The 16,508-nt window shown below is 41.6% G+C and overlaps 1 protein-coding gene across 1 annotated transcript in view; it reads right to left on the bottom strand.

The window, feature by feature from the left end:
• SEC63 (SEC63 homolog, protein translocation regulator) overlaps window positions 1-11,794 on the bottom strand; it is a 66,321-nt gene extending 54,527 nt beyond the window's left edge. Inside the window, exon 1 of the mRNA XM_061427660.1 lies at window positions 11,475-11,794. Within this exon, the coding sequence (XP_061283644.1) occupies window positions 11,475-11,598 (124 nt within the window). The 5' untranslated portion in view covers window positions 11,599-11,794. The remainder of the gene's footprint in view (window positions 1-11,474) is intronic.
• Window positions 11,795-16,508: the final 4,714 nt, after the last annotated feature.

Raw genomic sequence — 16,508 nt, 5'->3', positions numbered from 1 at the left:
GAAGTGGTGGGACGGGATGCCATGATCTTCGTTTTCTGAATGTTGAGCTTTAAGCCAACTTTTTCACTGTCCACTTTCACTTTCATCAGGAGGCTTTTGAGTTCCTCTTCACTTTCTGCCATAAGGGTGGTGTCATCTGCATATCTGAGGTTACTGATATTTCTCCTGGTAATCTTGATTCCAGCTTGTGTTTCTTCCAGTCCAGCATTTCTCATGATGTACTCTGCATGTAAGTTAAATAAGCAGGGTGACAATATACAGCCTTGACGGACTCCTTTTCCTATTTGGAACCATTCTGTTGTTCCATGTCCAGTTCTAACTGTTGCTTCCTGACCTGCATACAGGTTTCTCAAGGGGCAGGTCAGGTGGTCTGGTATTCCCATCTCTTTCAGAATTTTCCACAGTTTATTGTGATCCACACAGTCAAAGGCTTTGGCATAGTCAATAAAGCAGAAGTAGATGTTTTTCTGGAACTCTCTTGCTTTTTCCATGATCCAGCGGATGTTGGCAATTTGATCTTTGGTTCCTCTGCCTTTTCTAAAAGCAGCTTGAACATCAGGAAGTTCACGGTTCACATATTGCTGAAGCCTGGCTTGGAGAATTTTGAGCATTACTTTACTAGCATGTGAGATGAGTGCAATTGTACGGTAGTTTGAGCATTCTTTGGCATTGCCTTTCTTTGGGATTGGAATGAAAACTGACCTTTTCCAGTCCTGTGGCCACTGCTGAGTTTTCCAAATTTGCTGGCATATTGAGTGCAGCACTTTCACAGCATCATCTTTCAGTATTTGAAATAGCTCAACTGGAATTCCATCACCTCCACTAGCTTTGTTCGTAGTGACGCTTTCTAAGGCCCACTTGACTTCACATTCCAGGATGTCTGGCTCTAGGTCAGTGATCATACCATCGTGATTATCTGGGTCATGAAAATCTTTTTGTACAGTTCTTCTGTGTATTCTTGCCACCTCTTCTTAATATCTTCTGCTTCTGTTAGGTCCATACCATTTCTGTCCTTTATCGAGCTCATCTTTGCAAGAAATGTTCCTTTGGTATCTCTGATTTTCTTGAAGAGATCTTTAGTCTTTCCCATTCTGTTGTTTTCCTCTATTTCTTTGCATTGATTGCTGAAAAAGGCTTTCTTATCTCTTCTTGCTATTCTTTGGAACTCTGCATTCAGATGTTTATATCTTTCCTTTTCTCTTTTGCTTTTCGCTTCTCTTCCTTTCACAGCTATTTGTAAGGCCTCCTCAGACAGCCATTTTGCTTTTTTGCATTTCTTTTCTATGGGAATGGTCTTGATCCCTGTCTCCGAAACTCAAATACTGTTAAAGATATAATAGCTTTAAAAAAAAAAAAGCAACTTAAAACACAAGGATGTACATCCCACTAGAACCTTAAACACTACATACCCCAAAGTAAAAACAATTCACTGAGCTGAAAGGGCCCACAGACATAAGAGGTACTGACAATGTCTTCCTCAAGATCATAGCCAATCTGGCCAGAGATTCTTTAAATAAGCTTTTAGACATTAATATAAATCCATATAATAAATTCAGCATATATATAAGAGCAGAAGGAAGAAAACATTCACCATTCCAACACCCAGGTAATAATCACTAATAACATTTTAATATGTTTCCTTTGTAGTCCTCTTTAGGAGAACATCTGGGAAGCAGGAAAAAAGCTGGCAAGGTGGATGGTACATACTCAGGAAAGATTTCTCTGTGAACAAGGCAATTCCAGCAACTAATTTCTAGGGACAATATGCTTCTCTCAATTGAAGGGCTGTGGGGCTGCCTCAATCAAGACTCTCAAGGACCCTCAAAACCCTCTTTTCAGCAATAAACATGACATCTACTACTATTCCCAGTGCAACAAATGCCCAAGTGAGTTTCTCAGACAGCAGAACAAACAGGACATACAAAAGCTAATTTAAGGAAAGCACTGTATAATGTACCAATGTCCAAATGGAGAGACACAAACACATAAAGCTTAAGTTTTAGTTTTTTAATTTCTAAATATCTCCATGTTTAGAAACTTGTAAACAGTATTTAATGACTACTAATAACCAAATAAATTAAGACACCATAATATACCTACCATCCTATATAATTAGACATATAAACTGTTCCTAACTTCTTGGCATTATGGGCATACAGGGTGTTCTTTGAGATGCAATTTCCAAAGTGAGGGTGGGGAAAGTCTCCATACCTCCAATGAGCAATTCTTGGAACACCAGCTAGGTGTCCAAGAATTCAACTCAACTCTGACACCATCTACCCAAACTGTAGGGTTGAGGGTTCAGTCCTCCAAGACTGTACACCCAAGCCCCCCTACTTTAGATGCCAGTCATTAGCCCAGATAATAGACTGGGGGTTCCAACAACCTCTTCCTTTGGTTTAATTTGCTAAAGCAGCTCACAGAACACAGAGAAACATTTTACTTACTATATTACCAGTGTATTAGAAAAGGATACAACTCAGGAATGGACAAATAGAAGAGATGCACAGAGCAGGGTTTGGAGAAAGGGCAAGGAGGTTATACATAAATGTATATAAGAAGTACATATTTGGTCATTCAGATGACCATAATATATTTAAGTCACAATATCACAGTATCTTTCTCTAGTCCTGTATTTAGACCTATATCCTTAGAACACTGCCCTAGAGGTGGAATTATTAAATTTAAAGTTTTTAACATGTATATAGCTCTCTTCTAAAAAAAAGAAGTAGGACTATACATTCTTTTTCAGCAGTTTGCATGAATAGCACTACCATTCTTCAGCAGCCAGTAATAAAGTCCATTTTTATTAATCTGCACTCAACTCCTGGAAGCAGACATTGTTTTCTTATACATAATCACCCCTCCCCTTTCCAGCTGCCAAGAATATAATAGGTACTATATAAATATTTGTAAAGAACGTACAGAATTCCTTTATCTAGAAAACATTATTACATGTCCTTTATTAAGTACACATTGGTAAGTACCTACTATGTGCCCAGATCTTTCTGGACACTGAGGACACATCAAAAAACAATATAAAAGTCCCAGCTCTCACAGACCATACATTCCAGTTCAGAAGACAGCAGTAAAAAAATAAACTTTATAGTATATTAGAAGATGATAAGTGCTGTGAAGAGAAATAAAACAGAAAAAGTGAAGAGCTTTTTTGCAGGCAGAAAGAAACTTAACAACTTAAAATAAGGTGCTCAAAGAAGGCAACACTGAGAAGATGGCATTTGAGCAAGGCCATAATAGAGATGAGGAAGATCACAACAGGCTATCTAGAGGAAAAGCATTCCAGGCACAGGAAGCAATAACCATAAAGGTTCCAGAGAAGCATGCCTCACGTGCCCTAAGAACGGTGGAGCAGCTGGTCTGACTGGAATGGAAGGAGCAAGAGAGAAAGGAACAAGAAATGAAGTCCAAAAGTTCATGAAGGATTTCATAGACCACTCTATGACTTTAGCTTCTATTCAGATTGAGATGGGAGAGCCTTAAAGGGTTCTGAGTCCAAGAGTGACATGCGCCAGCTTCAGTTAAAAAAGGATCACTGTGCTACTATTTCGAGAACAGACTGCAAGGAGCAAGGGTGGACACAAGGAGACCAGTTTGGAGACTAACGATAATCTAGGCAATAAAACAGGACAGTGCTGGTAGCAAAGCAATTAGAAATGGTCAGACTAGATGTAATTTGAAAGTAGAGCCAACAGGACACACTAACATCTGGAAGCAGCACATAAGACAGAGATAAGCCAAGAGAAACTCCAAGACTGCTGGCCAGAACAGTTGAAGAAACAGTTGTGATTAACTGAAATGGGAAAGCCTACAGGTCAGGAAGGTTGGGAGAATGGACAGAAATCACATTGATTTTTTGCATAATAAGATCTCTATTAGATACACAAATAGAAATGTGGAGAGTTCAAGAAGAGTTCTAGATTGGAAATGTAAGTCTGGGAAATGTAATTTTTATGAGTCACATAGATGATACCTAAAGTCATGAGACTGGGTGAGATCACCAAAGGAAGTACAGATGGAAAAGAAGTTAAGGTATCAGCCTAGAGGTATTCTAATATTGAGGTCCTCACTGGTAAACTATGCTCAATAAATCCCAAGAAAAAACAGATACTACCCTCACATCTACAGCCAAGTGATTCTTGAAAAGACTGTGTTCATTCAGTGAAAAATGAACAGTCTCTTCAATAAATACTGCTTGGACAACTGGATTTCCACCCATAGGAATATACTCAAAAGAACTGAAAATAAGAACTCACAGATTGGTATACAATGTTCACTGCAGCATCACTCACAACAAAGAATAGAAATAACCCAAGTGTTCATCAATAGATGAGTGAATTAAAATATGGATATATCCATACAACAGAATATTGTTCAGCCATAAAAAGAATTATGTTCTGATATATGCTACAATATGGATGAATCTAGAAAAATTATGCTAAATGAAATAAGCCAAACATGAAAAGGCAAATACTGTATGATTCCCCTTATACGAAATATCTAGAATCAGATCAGATCGGATCAGTCGCTCAGTCGCTCAGTCGTGTCCGACTCTTTGCAACCCCATGAATCGCAGCACACCAGGCCTCCCTGTCCGTCACCAACTCCCGGAGTTCACTCAGACTCACGTCCATCGAGTCAGTGATGCCATCCAGCCACCTCATCCTCTGTCGTCCCCTTCTCCTTCTGCCCCCAATCCCTCCCAGCATCAGAGTCTTTTCCAATGAGTCAACTCTTCGCATGAGGTGGCCAAAGTCCTGGAGTTTCAGCTTTAGCATCATTCCTTGCAAAGAAATCCCAGGGCTCATCTCCTTCAGAATGGACTGGTAATAGGCAAATTTATATAGTTTTGTCTATATATATGGAGTTTACCAGGGGCCGAAGGAAAGGGACAATAAGAAGCTACTGCTCAACAGGCAGAGTTTATTTAAGTTGATGAAAAATTTTGGAAACAGTGGTGATGGTTGCGCTGCATTGTGAACCCTAATCAATGCTACTGAACTATACACTTAAAACAGTAAAACTACAAATTTTCTCTTTTGTTTTGTGATCCCATGGACCAGAGCCCACCAGGTTCCTCCGTCCATGGGATTTCCCAGGCAAGAATACTGAAGTAGGTTGCCATTTCCTTCTCCAGGGGTTCTTCCCACTGCAGGGATCCAAACACGTGTCTTTGGCACTGGCAGGAGGGTTCTTTACCACTGAGCCACCAGGGAAATCCCTCATCCTTTAATAGTCCAGTCAAAATCAACCTAACTCTAAAGAGACTTTCCTCACCTCTAGATACTGACGACTACCACCAATTAGATGCAAATACTTTATCCAACTAACTTCCACAGCACTTATTTTCACTTTTCCTACATTTTCTTTGCTGTGTTTTGGATATATTAATAATAATTCGTATTTGTCTAATTCTAATTCTCCCACCCCATCAGGGTTATAAACTAACAAAAGACTGTATTTACACTGCATGCCTCTTTGTACTGTCGGCTGTTTTTATATAGGTAAACAGTGAGTGCTCAATCAATAACTACTAGATTTAACTAAACTGGCAAAAATCTATAGCAAAAAACATCTGGAATACACATGAGAAAATTCCTTCATCCATACTGACACAAATGTAATTCCAAAATGTAAGGAACACCTTATGTTACCATACCCAACTTTGGGTTCACCCACCTACCACAGCAAAGCCAATTCACTGATGCTAGGTGTGGTGAAGGACGCTATAGTGTTTATCGTGGATGCCAAGCAAGGAGTAGGGGCAGCTCATGCTCAAAAGACCCGAACTCCACAACCCAAACTCCAAGGGTTTTTAAAGGCAACCTCTGGGGGCTTCGGGGATGCAGGATACACGACTTTCTTCTGACTGGGGTGGTGAGGTGGAGTGGTTTCAGGAATCTCAACTATCAACCTTCCAATGTCACCTCAGGGATGCGGGTCTTAGTTCCTAAAGAACAACTCCAAGAGATCCTTCAGACTGTCCTGTATATTCCTTGAGGATGAACTAGCACTCTTTTTACTCATGACTTCCCTACTTAAGTAACTACCTATGCCTGCTCTATGGAACTCAAGGAAGGCCCACGAGACTGAAGTCTTTTTCTACAAACAAGAAATGGGGAACACCAAAAGGCTTTTGTACCTGGGAGGGTCCTGCAGGGTCCTGCTTGGTTTCAGTCCCCCATTCCTTTGATACTCTTCACTCTTGAAAAGAATAGGTACAGGACAAGGAAGGGAATAATTTTGGATAGAGGTTAATCATAAACTCTGCAGAGGAACTCAGGCTCTAGGGAGACTTAGTTTTCACTTATTAAGAAAATGAACAATAATGCCTTTCAAACAAACAATATGATGGTGAGATGGTGTAAATATATTTATTATCAATAAAGTCTGGTAACAGGAAACTTTTTTCAAAGAAGCCCAAGTACAATATGGATACATTTGTTGTTGTTGCTTAGTTGCTGAGTTGTGTCCATCTCTTTTGCAACCCCATGGACTGTAGGCCACCAGGCTTCTCTGTCCATCAGATTTTCCAGGCAAGAATACTGGAGCGGGTAACCATTTCCTTTTCCAGGGGATCTTCCCCATGCAGAGACTGAACCTGCATCTCCTGCATTAGCAGGCAGATTCTTTTACCACTGAGCCATCTGGGAAGCCTGGATACATTTGTTTGGACTTTTTAATTTCTGAACAAAAAGTGTAATTAAGGGAATGAACATCTGAAAGTTGTATTTGATATGAAAATAAACCTATCTTTGTCTTTCAGCTTCTCCAAGATCAAGCTAGAATGCAAGATGACCTTTAAATAAAAACAATTTATGTAATGCATTTACTAATCCCAATGTTTGTCACCATATTTATAAAACCTAAACTTGTACTGCCAGGTTTTCAGCTGGTTTCCTCGACTGTGTGGAACTTAAATGTGTCTATGCTCATGTCTGGTACCCTTTCTGTCTGGACAGAACAGAGACAATGACTTGATTTTAAAATGAGTCAAGCTTTTTAGATCTCTAATACCCCTTTCAAAATCTAAAATTTTAGGAAGACTGTATGTTCTAAGTGGAATATGAACATTCATAAAATATACTGCCTTGCACACAGCGCTTTCCACTTCTCATTTTAATACTTATTATAATGCGTTATACTAATTACGGAGGGAGTGCAAGGTAGTGGCTAGCAAGAGAAGCTTTGGCATAAGATGAATTTGGGTCCAACAACCAATCTTCCACTTAGCAGCAATATGGCTTTAAGCAAGTTGGTTAGCTCTTCTTTGGCTCTATTTTCTCATTAATAAAATTGGGATAACACTTGAGTCTAACTCAAAGTGATACAGTGAGTGCATTCAGCACTTCCCATCCTGAGGCTAGTAAACATTCAATGAACAGCTGCAGCGCCTGACATGAGGATTACAATCATCTGTCTCAGACTGGAATGGGATGTGGGATCTCCCCCAATACGAAAAGGGACTACTACACCTAAAGTCATCTCAAAGGAGATGCCCACACCAAAATATTTTAACTGTTTTTGGGTGACAGAATTACAAGCAATTTTTGTTCTGTCCCTTTGATCTTTTTTGCATTGAGTATATGTAACTTATTAAGAAAAAAGCTCTAAACCCTTAAAAGCCTGATCTATCACCTAGAAGCAGCATCTAGCAGTCTTATATGCTCTATGTGTGTGCTCAGTCACTCTAGTCGTGTCCAACTCTGCAACCCTACAGACTGTAGCCCACCAGGCTCCTCTATCCATGGGATTTTCCTGGCAAAGATACTGGAGCAGGGTGCCATTTCCTCCTCCAGGGGATCTTCCCAACCCATGGATCAAACCCAGGTCTCCCGCAATGCAGGTGGATCCTTTACCACTGAGCTACCAGGGAAGCCCATTATGCTCTATAAATAACTTGCAAAATGAACAAATTTCTACAGTGCCTTTAGTTTTAAAGCAAACATGTTTATATGCATTTATTTCTTTGCTTCTCATCATCACTTCTTGGTAGGTAGAGCAGTTTATTATTACTACTCTTAGAAAATGAGGATGAGAGTTCAGAAACAACTAATCAGGGACTAGGCTGAAACTTAAACCCAAAACCTCTAATTCAAATGAGTTTTTCACTTTACTATTGAGCACTAAAAGTGAACTCTTACATTCCCAAGTCAGAGAGCTAAATCACTTGTACATATCTGAAAGGCAAGGAACAAAGAATAAAGGAATGCAACTTTTAAAGTTTCATTAATCCTTTCAAACAATCTGAGTACATGAGTGTACCAAATCAAATTGTTCCAGAAAGTCCAAGTAACCAGCAAAAACAGCAGGCCCTAACAGCCCCAATATGTGCCAGACACTGTTCTAAACACTTTACATATACCTATTTTATTAATTTAATTCTATGGAACATAACTACTGTCTCTATTTCAGAAATGAGTACACTAAAACACAGAGAAGTTAAACCACTTGCCTAAGATTAACAGTAATTGGCAGACCCAGGTTTCAAAACTAGTTTTGCAAAGTAAGGAGTAAAAAAAAAAAAAAAACCCAAATTTGGGAAAAAGTAATGACATATTTTATCTCAATTCAAATGATCTATAATCCTTAACCTATGGAAAGAATAGAAGTCCTCTCAGGATTATTTGAGAAGGAAATGGCAACCCACTCCAGTATTCTTGCCTAGAGAATCCCAGGGACGGGGGAACCTGGTGGGCTGCCGTCTATGGGGTCACACAGAGTCGGACACGACTGAAGCAACGCAGCAGCAGCAGCAGCAGGATTATTTGAATTTGTAATAATTACAGCATTAATTTTCTCTTGTCAAGTATCACTGTAAACCTATTAAAGTTACTTTAACAAAAATATTCTGCTTTCAACTACATTATTTTATAGCACTGTTTTACTCTAAATGCTTCTTAGCTTGGTAAAACCAAAAGGCTAAGACATTAGAGACTTTTTTGTTTTTATCAAAGTGCCCATATCAAAAGAAATATGCCACCTCCCCAAACGACAATTCCAGCTAAAGACCACTACCTACTTTAGCAACTCAACCTAGCTACAATTTACAACCTTGTAAAAAACCAATACATAGCACTCACTCCAGATCAATTAAATCAGAGTACCTGGTGATGGTCATTCCCCCAAATGATTCTAACAAGGAGTCAGGGCTAAGAACCACTGTTCCTCAACCACTAAGGAAATCCAAACCCTCCATGTTATTACTTCAAACAGAACTTTTTTCATAATGGTCAGAAAAAGTATTCAGTCACTTATTCAGTCAACTTGCAAACAACCAAGAGAGTAAGATAAACAGGACCCTTCAACTACTAAAAGGGGTATTAATTATAAGTGCACTTAGCCCAACAGATTAGACAAAAGTTAAGGCAAAATGGGGCTATCCAGGTGGCTCAGCAGTAAAGAATCCATCCACCAGTGCAGGAGACACAGGTTCAATCCCTAAGTCAGGAAGATTCCCTGAAGAAGGAAATGGCAACTCATTCCAGTATTCTTGCCTGTGAAATCCCATGGGCAGAGGAGTCTGCCAGGCTACAGTCAATGGGGGTCGCAAAAGAGTCAGAAGCAACTTAGGGACTAAACAGCAACAACAGAAAAGGGATTCCAGTAATAATGTTAACAGAGTAACTTCAACTAACATCTCAAATATGCCAATGCAAAGACCAAGCTACTTCTATTTTTCAAATCCAAGATTTGCACACCTGAAATGGCGCCATGCTTTCTTGATGGACTCATGGGCCCAACAATTCCGAAAGAGCAACACTGAAACAACCGTCAACCTGAAAACTGAAAGCCCCCAAAAGTGTTATCTTGTAAAAAATAACTAAACAAAGATTAAACTCAACTTTAAGGTTGTATAACTGCTGGCAAAGGAAATCTTTTTATGTTTTCACATAGAAGATACCCCTGAAAAGTCAAGACTGCCCTAAGAACTCTGAAATTCAAAATCATCATATGCCTACATATGTTTGAAGGAAAATAATTTGGTGACTTGTACTGATAGGAGGCTATTTATAATCTTTATTCATCTCACTTAAAAAGTAGTCATTAAGTCACTCACTTAAAAAGCTGTTGGAATAATTTGCTTGATTATTAGTGATGTTTTAGACCCTTAATGGCTTGTTAGGGCAGGTATTATCTTTCTAAAATCTGAAAAATTCTGTGGTATATCTGTCCTCAAGCATTTTGAATAAAGGGTGTGGGTCTGTAGTAGTAATTTTGAATAATACAACATGATATTTTAATATTTGAACTTATTTTATTTTCCTGTGAAACAGTAAGCAGCCAAAAGCACTGAATCAGTCTTAAAGCTTAACAAGACCTGGGTTGATTCAATGCTTCACTGGGTCACAATGTCCCCAAAGTAAAGTATATCACCTGGACAACGTAGACCCCCAACACACCCAACTTGAGAGTCTATTTATTCAAGTTACCAGAGCTCTTGAGAAACAGAAAACCTTCCCTAAATGTTCATACTCAAAACCTGTTACTGTTAACGCACCATAAGCAACCTCCATAAACAACCTATTAAGGCCTTGCAGTTCTATCAGTCTTAAGAATATCACCTGCCATATGTCCTAACAAGAGTGCAACAAATGGAATCTAAACATTACCCAAACATAAAATGCCTTGACAAGAATCTATTTAATTATGTGTTCTACACCAATGTCGTTCAAAGTGAAAAAATTTAGAACTGAAAGAAAATGGACCAACCACCTCACAACCTATCTACCTACAAGCCTTAATCCTTGCTTCATACTTAAGCTTTTTTCGCCATAAACAGGAAACTTCGAAGAGAAGGAAATAGAGAAATGCCTAATTCTTGCTAAGGAGAATAACATCATTGCTTCCAACCCCCACAGTGTGAGTGAACAAATGAAAAGGCAACGAGGGAAAGGCACGGAGAGGTGGGGGACGGTTGGGGAGCTCAGCTGGAGTCCTATACATGCCACCCAACTCAGATGGTGCCCTAAACATCTGTAACGACAGCTGCAACAGGGAAACGGGGGTGTCAGGGAAAGAGGACCGTGGCTTGGCGGCTCAGAGTGGAGCCTGCACGCTTGTCTTCTTCCTTTGCCAACTCTTCTCTCACCTTCCAATTCCCATCCTCGCGATCCCATCCTGCTCCCTCCATAAAGAAAAATACCAATAAAACCCGAGGCAGAGAAGACAAAGGGGCAGGACACGGCTGCAAGGAACGTCCAGAACAATAGGGGAGAGGGAGCACAGCGAAACTCCTGAGGAGGACAATAAGGGGGGTGGGAGGAGCCCAGAGAGACACCCAGGGAAACACCACCGAGCCCGGGCCCCGCGGGCGGCGGACGCCTGGACGCGAGGCCCGGCCGCGCGGGCGTTATCACCCTGTGCGCGGCGGGCTGGGCTGGGCCGGAGCGGCGCGGCCCGGAGGAGCCGGTGGGGCCTGCGCGGGTCAACAGGCAGCTGCCGGCGGGACTCACCGGCATTCTGATCTCGGGGCCAGAGGTAGTATGTGGCCGGAATCACGATGAGCCCCACGAAGGAGGTGAGGAAGTAAAAGAAGGTGTTCCCGCTGTCATCGTACTGGAACTGCTGCCCCGCCATGGCACCCCCTCCTCCGCCTCCCTCTTCTCACCGCCGCCGCCACGACCCCGCTCTGCAATCCAGCTCCCAGCTCCCCGACCCCGTGTGGCGTAGCTCCTACGCCGCCGCCGCCGCCGCCGCCGCCTCTCCTCCCCGCCCCCACGCTACTCTCAGGGACACGCCGCCGCCACTGCCGCTGCCTTCTCCAGCTCTCGCGAGAAGAGAGAGCTCCCGCCCCACTCGGTTTTTCCCTCCCCCGCCCTTCGCTTCTCCCTCACTAGCTCGCTGAAGGAGACGTGGCGCGCGCAGCCGAAGATCTCCGCGAGGTCCCGCCCTTAGCCCTGCCCGCTTAGCTTCAGCTCCGCCCCTCGAGCTCTGGTAGACCCTCTTTTAAGGCCCCGCGTCTACCCTAAAGTTTCTCGTCCCCCCCCCCCCACTTCCGTTTCCTGGCCCAGGGTCCCACTCCAGGTCGCGAAGATCTGTTTATTGGGTCCAAGCCGAGGCTTCCCGGCCGAGCAGTGGGCGCGGGCGGTTCACCTGCCTGCGAGCGGGGTCGCACCCATTCGAAGCAGAGCTGAGTCTTCCTTGCCTCCCCTGTCTTCCATACCTACGTCACCCTGTCATACACTCTCTTCTATTTCCCTGGTTTGATAAGAATGTTTCTTTAAGTTCCGAATCGGCTCCTCCACAGTTTGGAAACTAGGGTCTCTCAGGATAGGGCGGCGTGGGGACAAAGCGGGAGCTGCGAGGAGGGCCGGTGAGGGGTTTGTTAGGGGCCTTTTGCAAAGCGATGTTAGCTCTTAAAAGACCGCAATCTACATTGCGCCCATTTTGCAGATGGAGATTTCCCACGCTGGTAGAGATGGTGACCGACCTATCCCAGAGCTAAAATATTCATAGCATTTTCTTCGACACACGTGGTAGGCAAAGACCTTTATTGCTTTAAATGATGGTCGGCGAATTCCTTGGAATAAAGCATGCCCACTCTCCAGATAAAGGAAAATGAGGCTCAGATAGATTGCCTACAGTCAAGCACAGTAAGAGAAGGTCTGGGGGTTCAAACTCAGATTACGCTGACGCCACAAAGCCAGAGCCCCCTGACTACCAACTCGTCGCTGACCCTCGCATTCCCCTGAGAGCAACTGGCACTCCAGCGCAGAGCGTGGGCAGGAATCTGCGCTAGGAGGAGGGACCGCTGGGGGAGCAGACGCTCTCTGCAGCCTCTTTGTTCGCCGACTGTGAGATCCCAGAAGCTGGTGTCAGCCAAACTGGGAGCCGAGACTGCTGGTGCCCTGATCTGCGAACGAGCCTGTTTTCCCGAGGCAGTTCTGACCGGGGCCTGTCCCAACATCTGCATCGCCCCTCAGGGGACCAAAAGGAAAGGCCCACCCGACTCACCTCACAGAGCTTTTGTGAAGATTAAAGGCTGTTTGGCAATCCACTCCAGTACTATTGCCTGGGAAATCCCATGGACAGAGGAGCCTGTCCATGGGGTCGCAAAGAGTCGGACACGACTGAGCGACTTCACTTCACAGTGAAAATTGGAAAACAATATGATAAATATTACACTGTATTTTAACTCACTTTAAGGTTATATAGTCTATTTACTAGGCTCCTTTCAGTATACCTTCCATTGTTAGAAAAGAAATCTGGTCACTTATCATCTTCTATTTCATGTCCTCAAAGATAGTATTTATCATAATCAGGGATGACTTCATAACAGACTATATGCACATGCATTCTCCCCTTTCAAATGTCCTACCTACCCATTTTGAAATGAAATTTCAAAAAATCAATTCTCTGTATTCGTATCCTCACTTTTTTCTGTATAACGTTTTCAAAGACGGTATTTGAGGGGAAGAAGTAGAACAGAAGTGAGGGGAAGAGAATTGGACTAAGAAGTCAGCACAGCACTGTGATCACCGAATGCTGATATGCCCAAAGCAATTTGCCTTGCTTCAGAAACAAATTTGTCATAAAATTGGCTCAACTGCAGTGGGTAGGATCCCGAAGTTCCTCTTGTTTCTCTTGAATTTGTAATAAAGTTTTCCCAGGTTTTAATACTGCTGAAATGGTTGCTTTTTATTACTCTGATTATAGGTTTTACTCAGCATTTGTATAAAGATAATACATCAGTTTTATAACCTTGTGTCAATATAAATTATTCATGATAAATATTCCTCTTCTGATGCTTTTTCTGCAGGAGTAATTCGCTGCAGCTTTGGGTCATGCATATGAGTGGTTTGAACAGAACTGAACCATGAAACAAAATTTTGAACAAATCACATTTATTTGCTAAACTCTAGACCAATCTAAAATATGAATTTTTTTACCAAATTAAAATATTAAAGATTTGAAAATGTATCTTCTATTTTCAAAGGTATAAATTCACTTTGTCTTAGAACTTAATGTTATTCATCATAGATGAACTCAGGTCACCCAAATATTCTCCAAGGCAAATCCAAATCATACCTTTAATTAATCACAATTTTCTGACTCTAATTTTTTTAATTGTTTTTAGACAATTGTTTCTTTCAAGATATCTTTTAATTGAAAGATATAATAGCAGTGAATTTGGTTGAACTAGAGCTACCAATACATTTTCTTTAGTCTACAGGACATGTTAAAAGACATTTTTAAAGTTTTCTCTATATGTAAATTTATTCTGTAGGTGACAATTTTCACCAATTCATTTTAATTACTAGGTAGATATTTCCTCTCAAATGTAAAAAGCCTAGCTGTTCTTTCATTCCTCCTAATAATTTGCTTTTTCCTTAGAGTGAATCTTTCACTCATTCATGCTTGCAACTACTGGCGTTGACTTACATTTATACATACCAAAATACATTTGTGTAGCCATAGTCAACATGATTTAATTTTCTGCTTAATGTAATTAACCTCAAAGAGACTGGAAAGAACCAAATTAATAAGATACATGCAATTATTTCCAGTCTTTTCCCCCTTCTCCACCCTAGGATAACCTTCACTATCAAAGCTTAGCAAATCTTCTTTAACATTATACCTCATTACTTGATTTCAGTGTCAGGATTTTCCCCATTAACAGCTGAATCTCCTCTAATATAAATTGAAGGATATTATTTGGTTTCACAGAGGTGACAAGTTATCCGCATTATGATGACAACAATAACATCAACAAAGTAACATTTGTACAACACTTTTAAAAAAATATTTGTTTGGCTGTGCTGGTCTTAGCTGCAGCAGTGGGATCTTCAATATTCATTGCAGCATGAGGGATCTTTAGTTGCTACCTGTAGGATCTAGTTCCCTAACCAGGGATGGAACCTGGGCCCCCTGCAATGGGAGCACAGAATCTTAGTCACAGGACCACCAGGGATATTCCTGTACAAATTATTTACAAAAAGCATCCTCAACATTATTCCGGTTGAAATTTGAGAGCATGATCCACATGTTGGAACTTTGACGAGGTAAGAAGTATTAACCCATTGCAGTCCTTTCATTCAATAGCTTCCTAAGGCCCTTAGGGTGCAATGAAACCTCAGTCTTAACACTGGAGAGAATGTGAAGGGAAGTATGGGTTGAAAAGACATTAGAATGGGTAATGCTCCACTCTTTATTGACTACGCCAAAGCCTTTGACTGTGTGGATCACAATAAACTGTGGAAAATTCTGAAAGATATGAGAATACCAGACCACCTGACCTGCCTCCTGAGAAATCTGTATGCAGGTCAGGAAGCAAGAGTTCAAACTGGACATGGAACAACAGACTGGTTCCAAATCAGGAAAGGAGTACGTCCAGGCTGTATATTGTCACCCTGCTTATTTAACTTGTAAGCAGAGTACATCATGAGAAATGCTGGACTGGATGAAGCACAAGCTGGAATCAAGATTGCCGGGAGAAATATCAATAACCTCAGATATGCAGATGACACCATCCTTATGGGAGAAAGTGAAGAAGAACTAAAGAGCATCTTGATAAAAGTGAAAGAGGAGAGTGAAAAAGCTGGCTTAAAATTCAACATTCAAAAAACTAAGATCATGGCATCTGGTCCCATCAGTTCAGTTCAGTTCAGTTCAGTTCATTCGCTCAGTCATGTCCGATTCTTTGACACGCCATGAATCGCAGCACGCCAGGCCTCCCTGTCCATCACCAACTCCCGGAGTTCACTCATATTCACGTCCATCGAGTCAGTGATGCCATCCAGCCATCTCATCCTCTGTCATCCCCTTCTCCTCCTGCCCCCAATCCTTCCCAGCATCAGAGTCTTTTCCCATGAGTCAACTCTTCGCATGAGGTGGCCAAAGTACTGGAGTTTCAGCTTCAGCATCATTCCCTCCAAAGAAATCCCAGGGCTGATCTCCATCAGAATGGACTGGTTGGATCTCCTTGCAGTCCAAGGGACTCTCAAGAGTCTTCTCCAACACCACATTTCAAAGGCATCAATTCTTCGGCGCTCAGCCTTCTTCACAGTCCAACTCTCACATCCATACATGACCACAGGAAAAACCATAGCCTTGACTAGACAGACCTTTGTTGGCAAAGTAATGTCTCTGCTTTTGAATATGCTATCTAGGTTGGTCATAATTTTTCCTCCAAGGAGTAAGCGTCTTTTAATTTCATGGCCGCAGTCACCATCTGCAGTGATTTTGGAGCCCAGAAAAATAAAGTCTGACACTGTTTCCACTGTTTCTCCATCTATTTCCCATGAAGTGATGGGACTGGATGCCATGATCTTCATTTTCTGAATGTTGAGCTTTAAGCCAACTTTTTCACTCTCCACTTTCACTTTCATCAGGAGGCTTTTGAGTTCCTCTTCACTTTCTGCCATAAGGATGGTGTCATCTGCATATCTGAGGTTATTGATATTTCTTGGCAATCTTGATTCCAGATTGTGCTTCTTCCAGTCCAACGTTTCTCATTATGTACCCTGCATATAAGTTAAATAAGCAGG

This window comes from Bos javanicus, chromosome 9 (assembly GCF_032452875.1).
Source record: "Bos javanicus breed banteng chromosome 9, ARS-OSU_banteng_1.0, whole genome shotgun sequence".
Lineage (NCBI taxonomy): Eukaryota > Metazoa > Chordata > Mammalia > Artiodactyla > Bovidae > Bos > Bos javanicus.
This window is presented reverse-complemented; position numbering and strand designations above follow the sequence as displayed.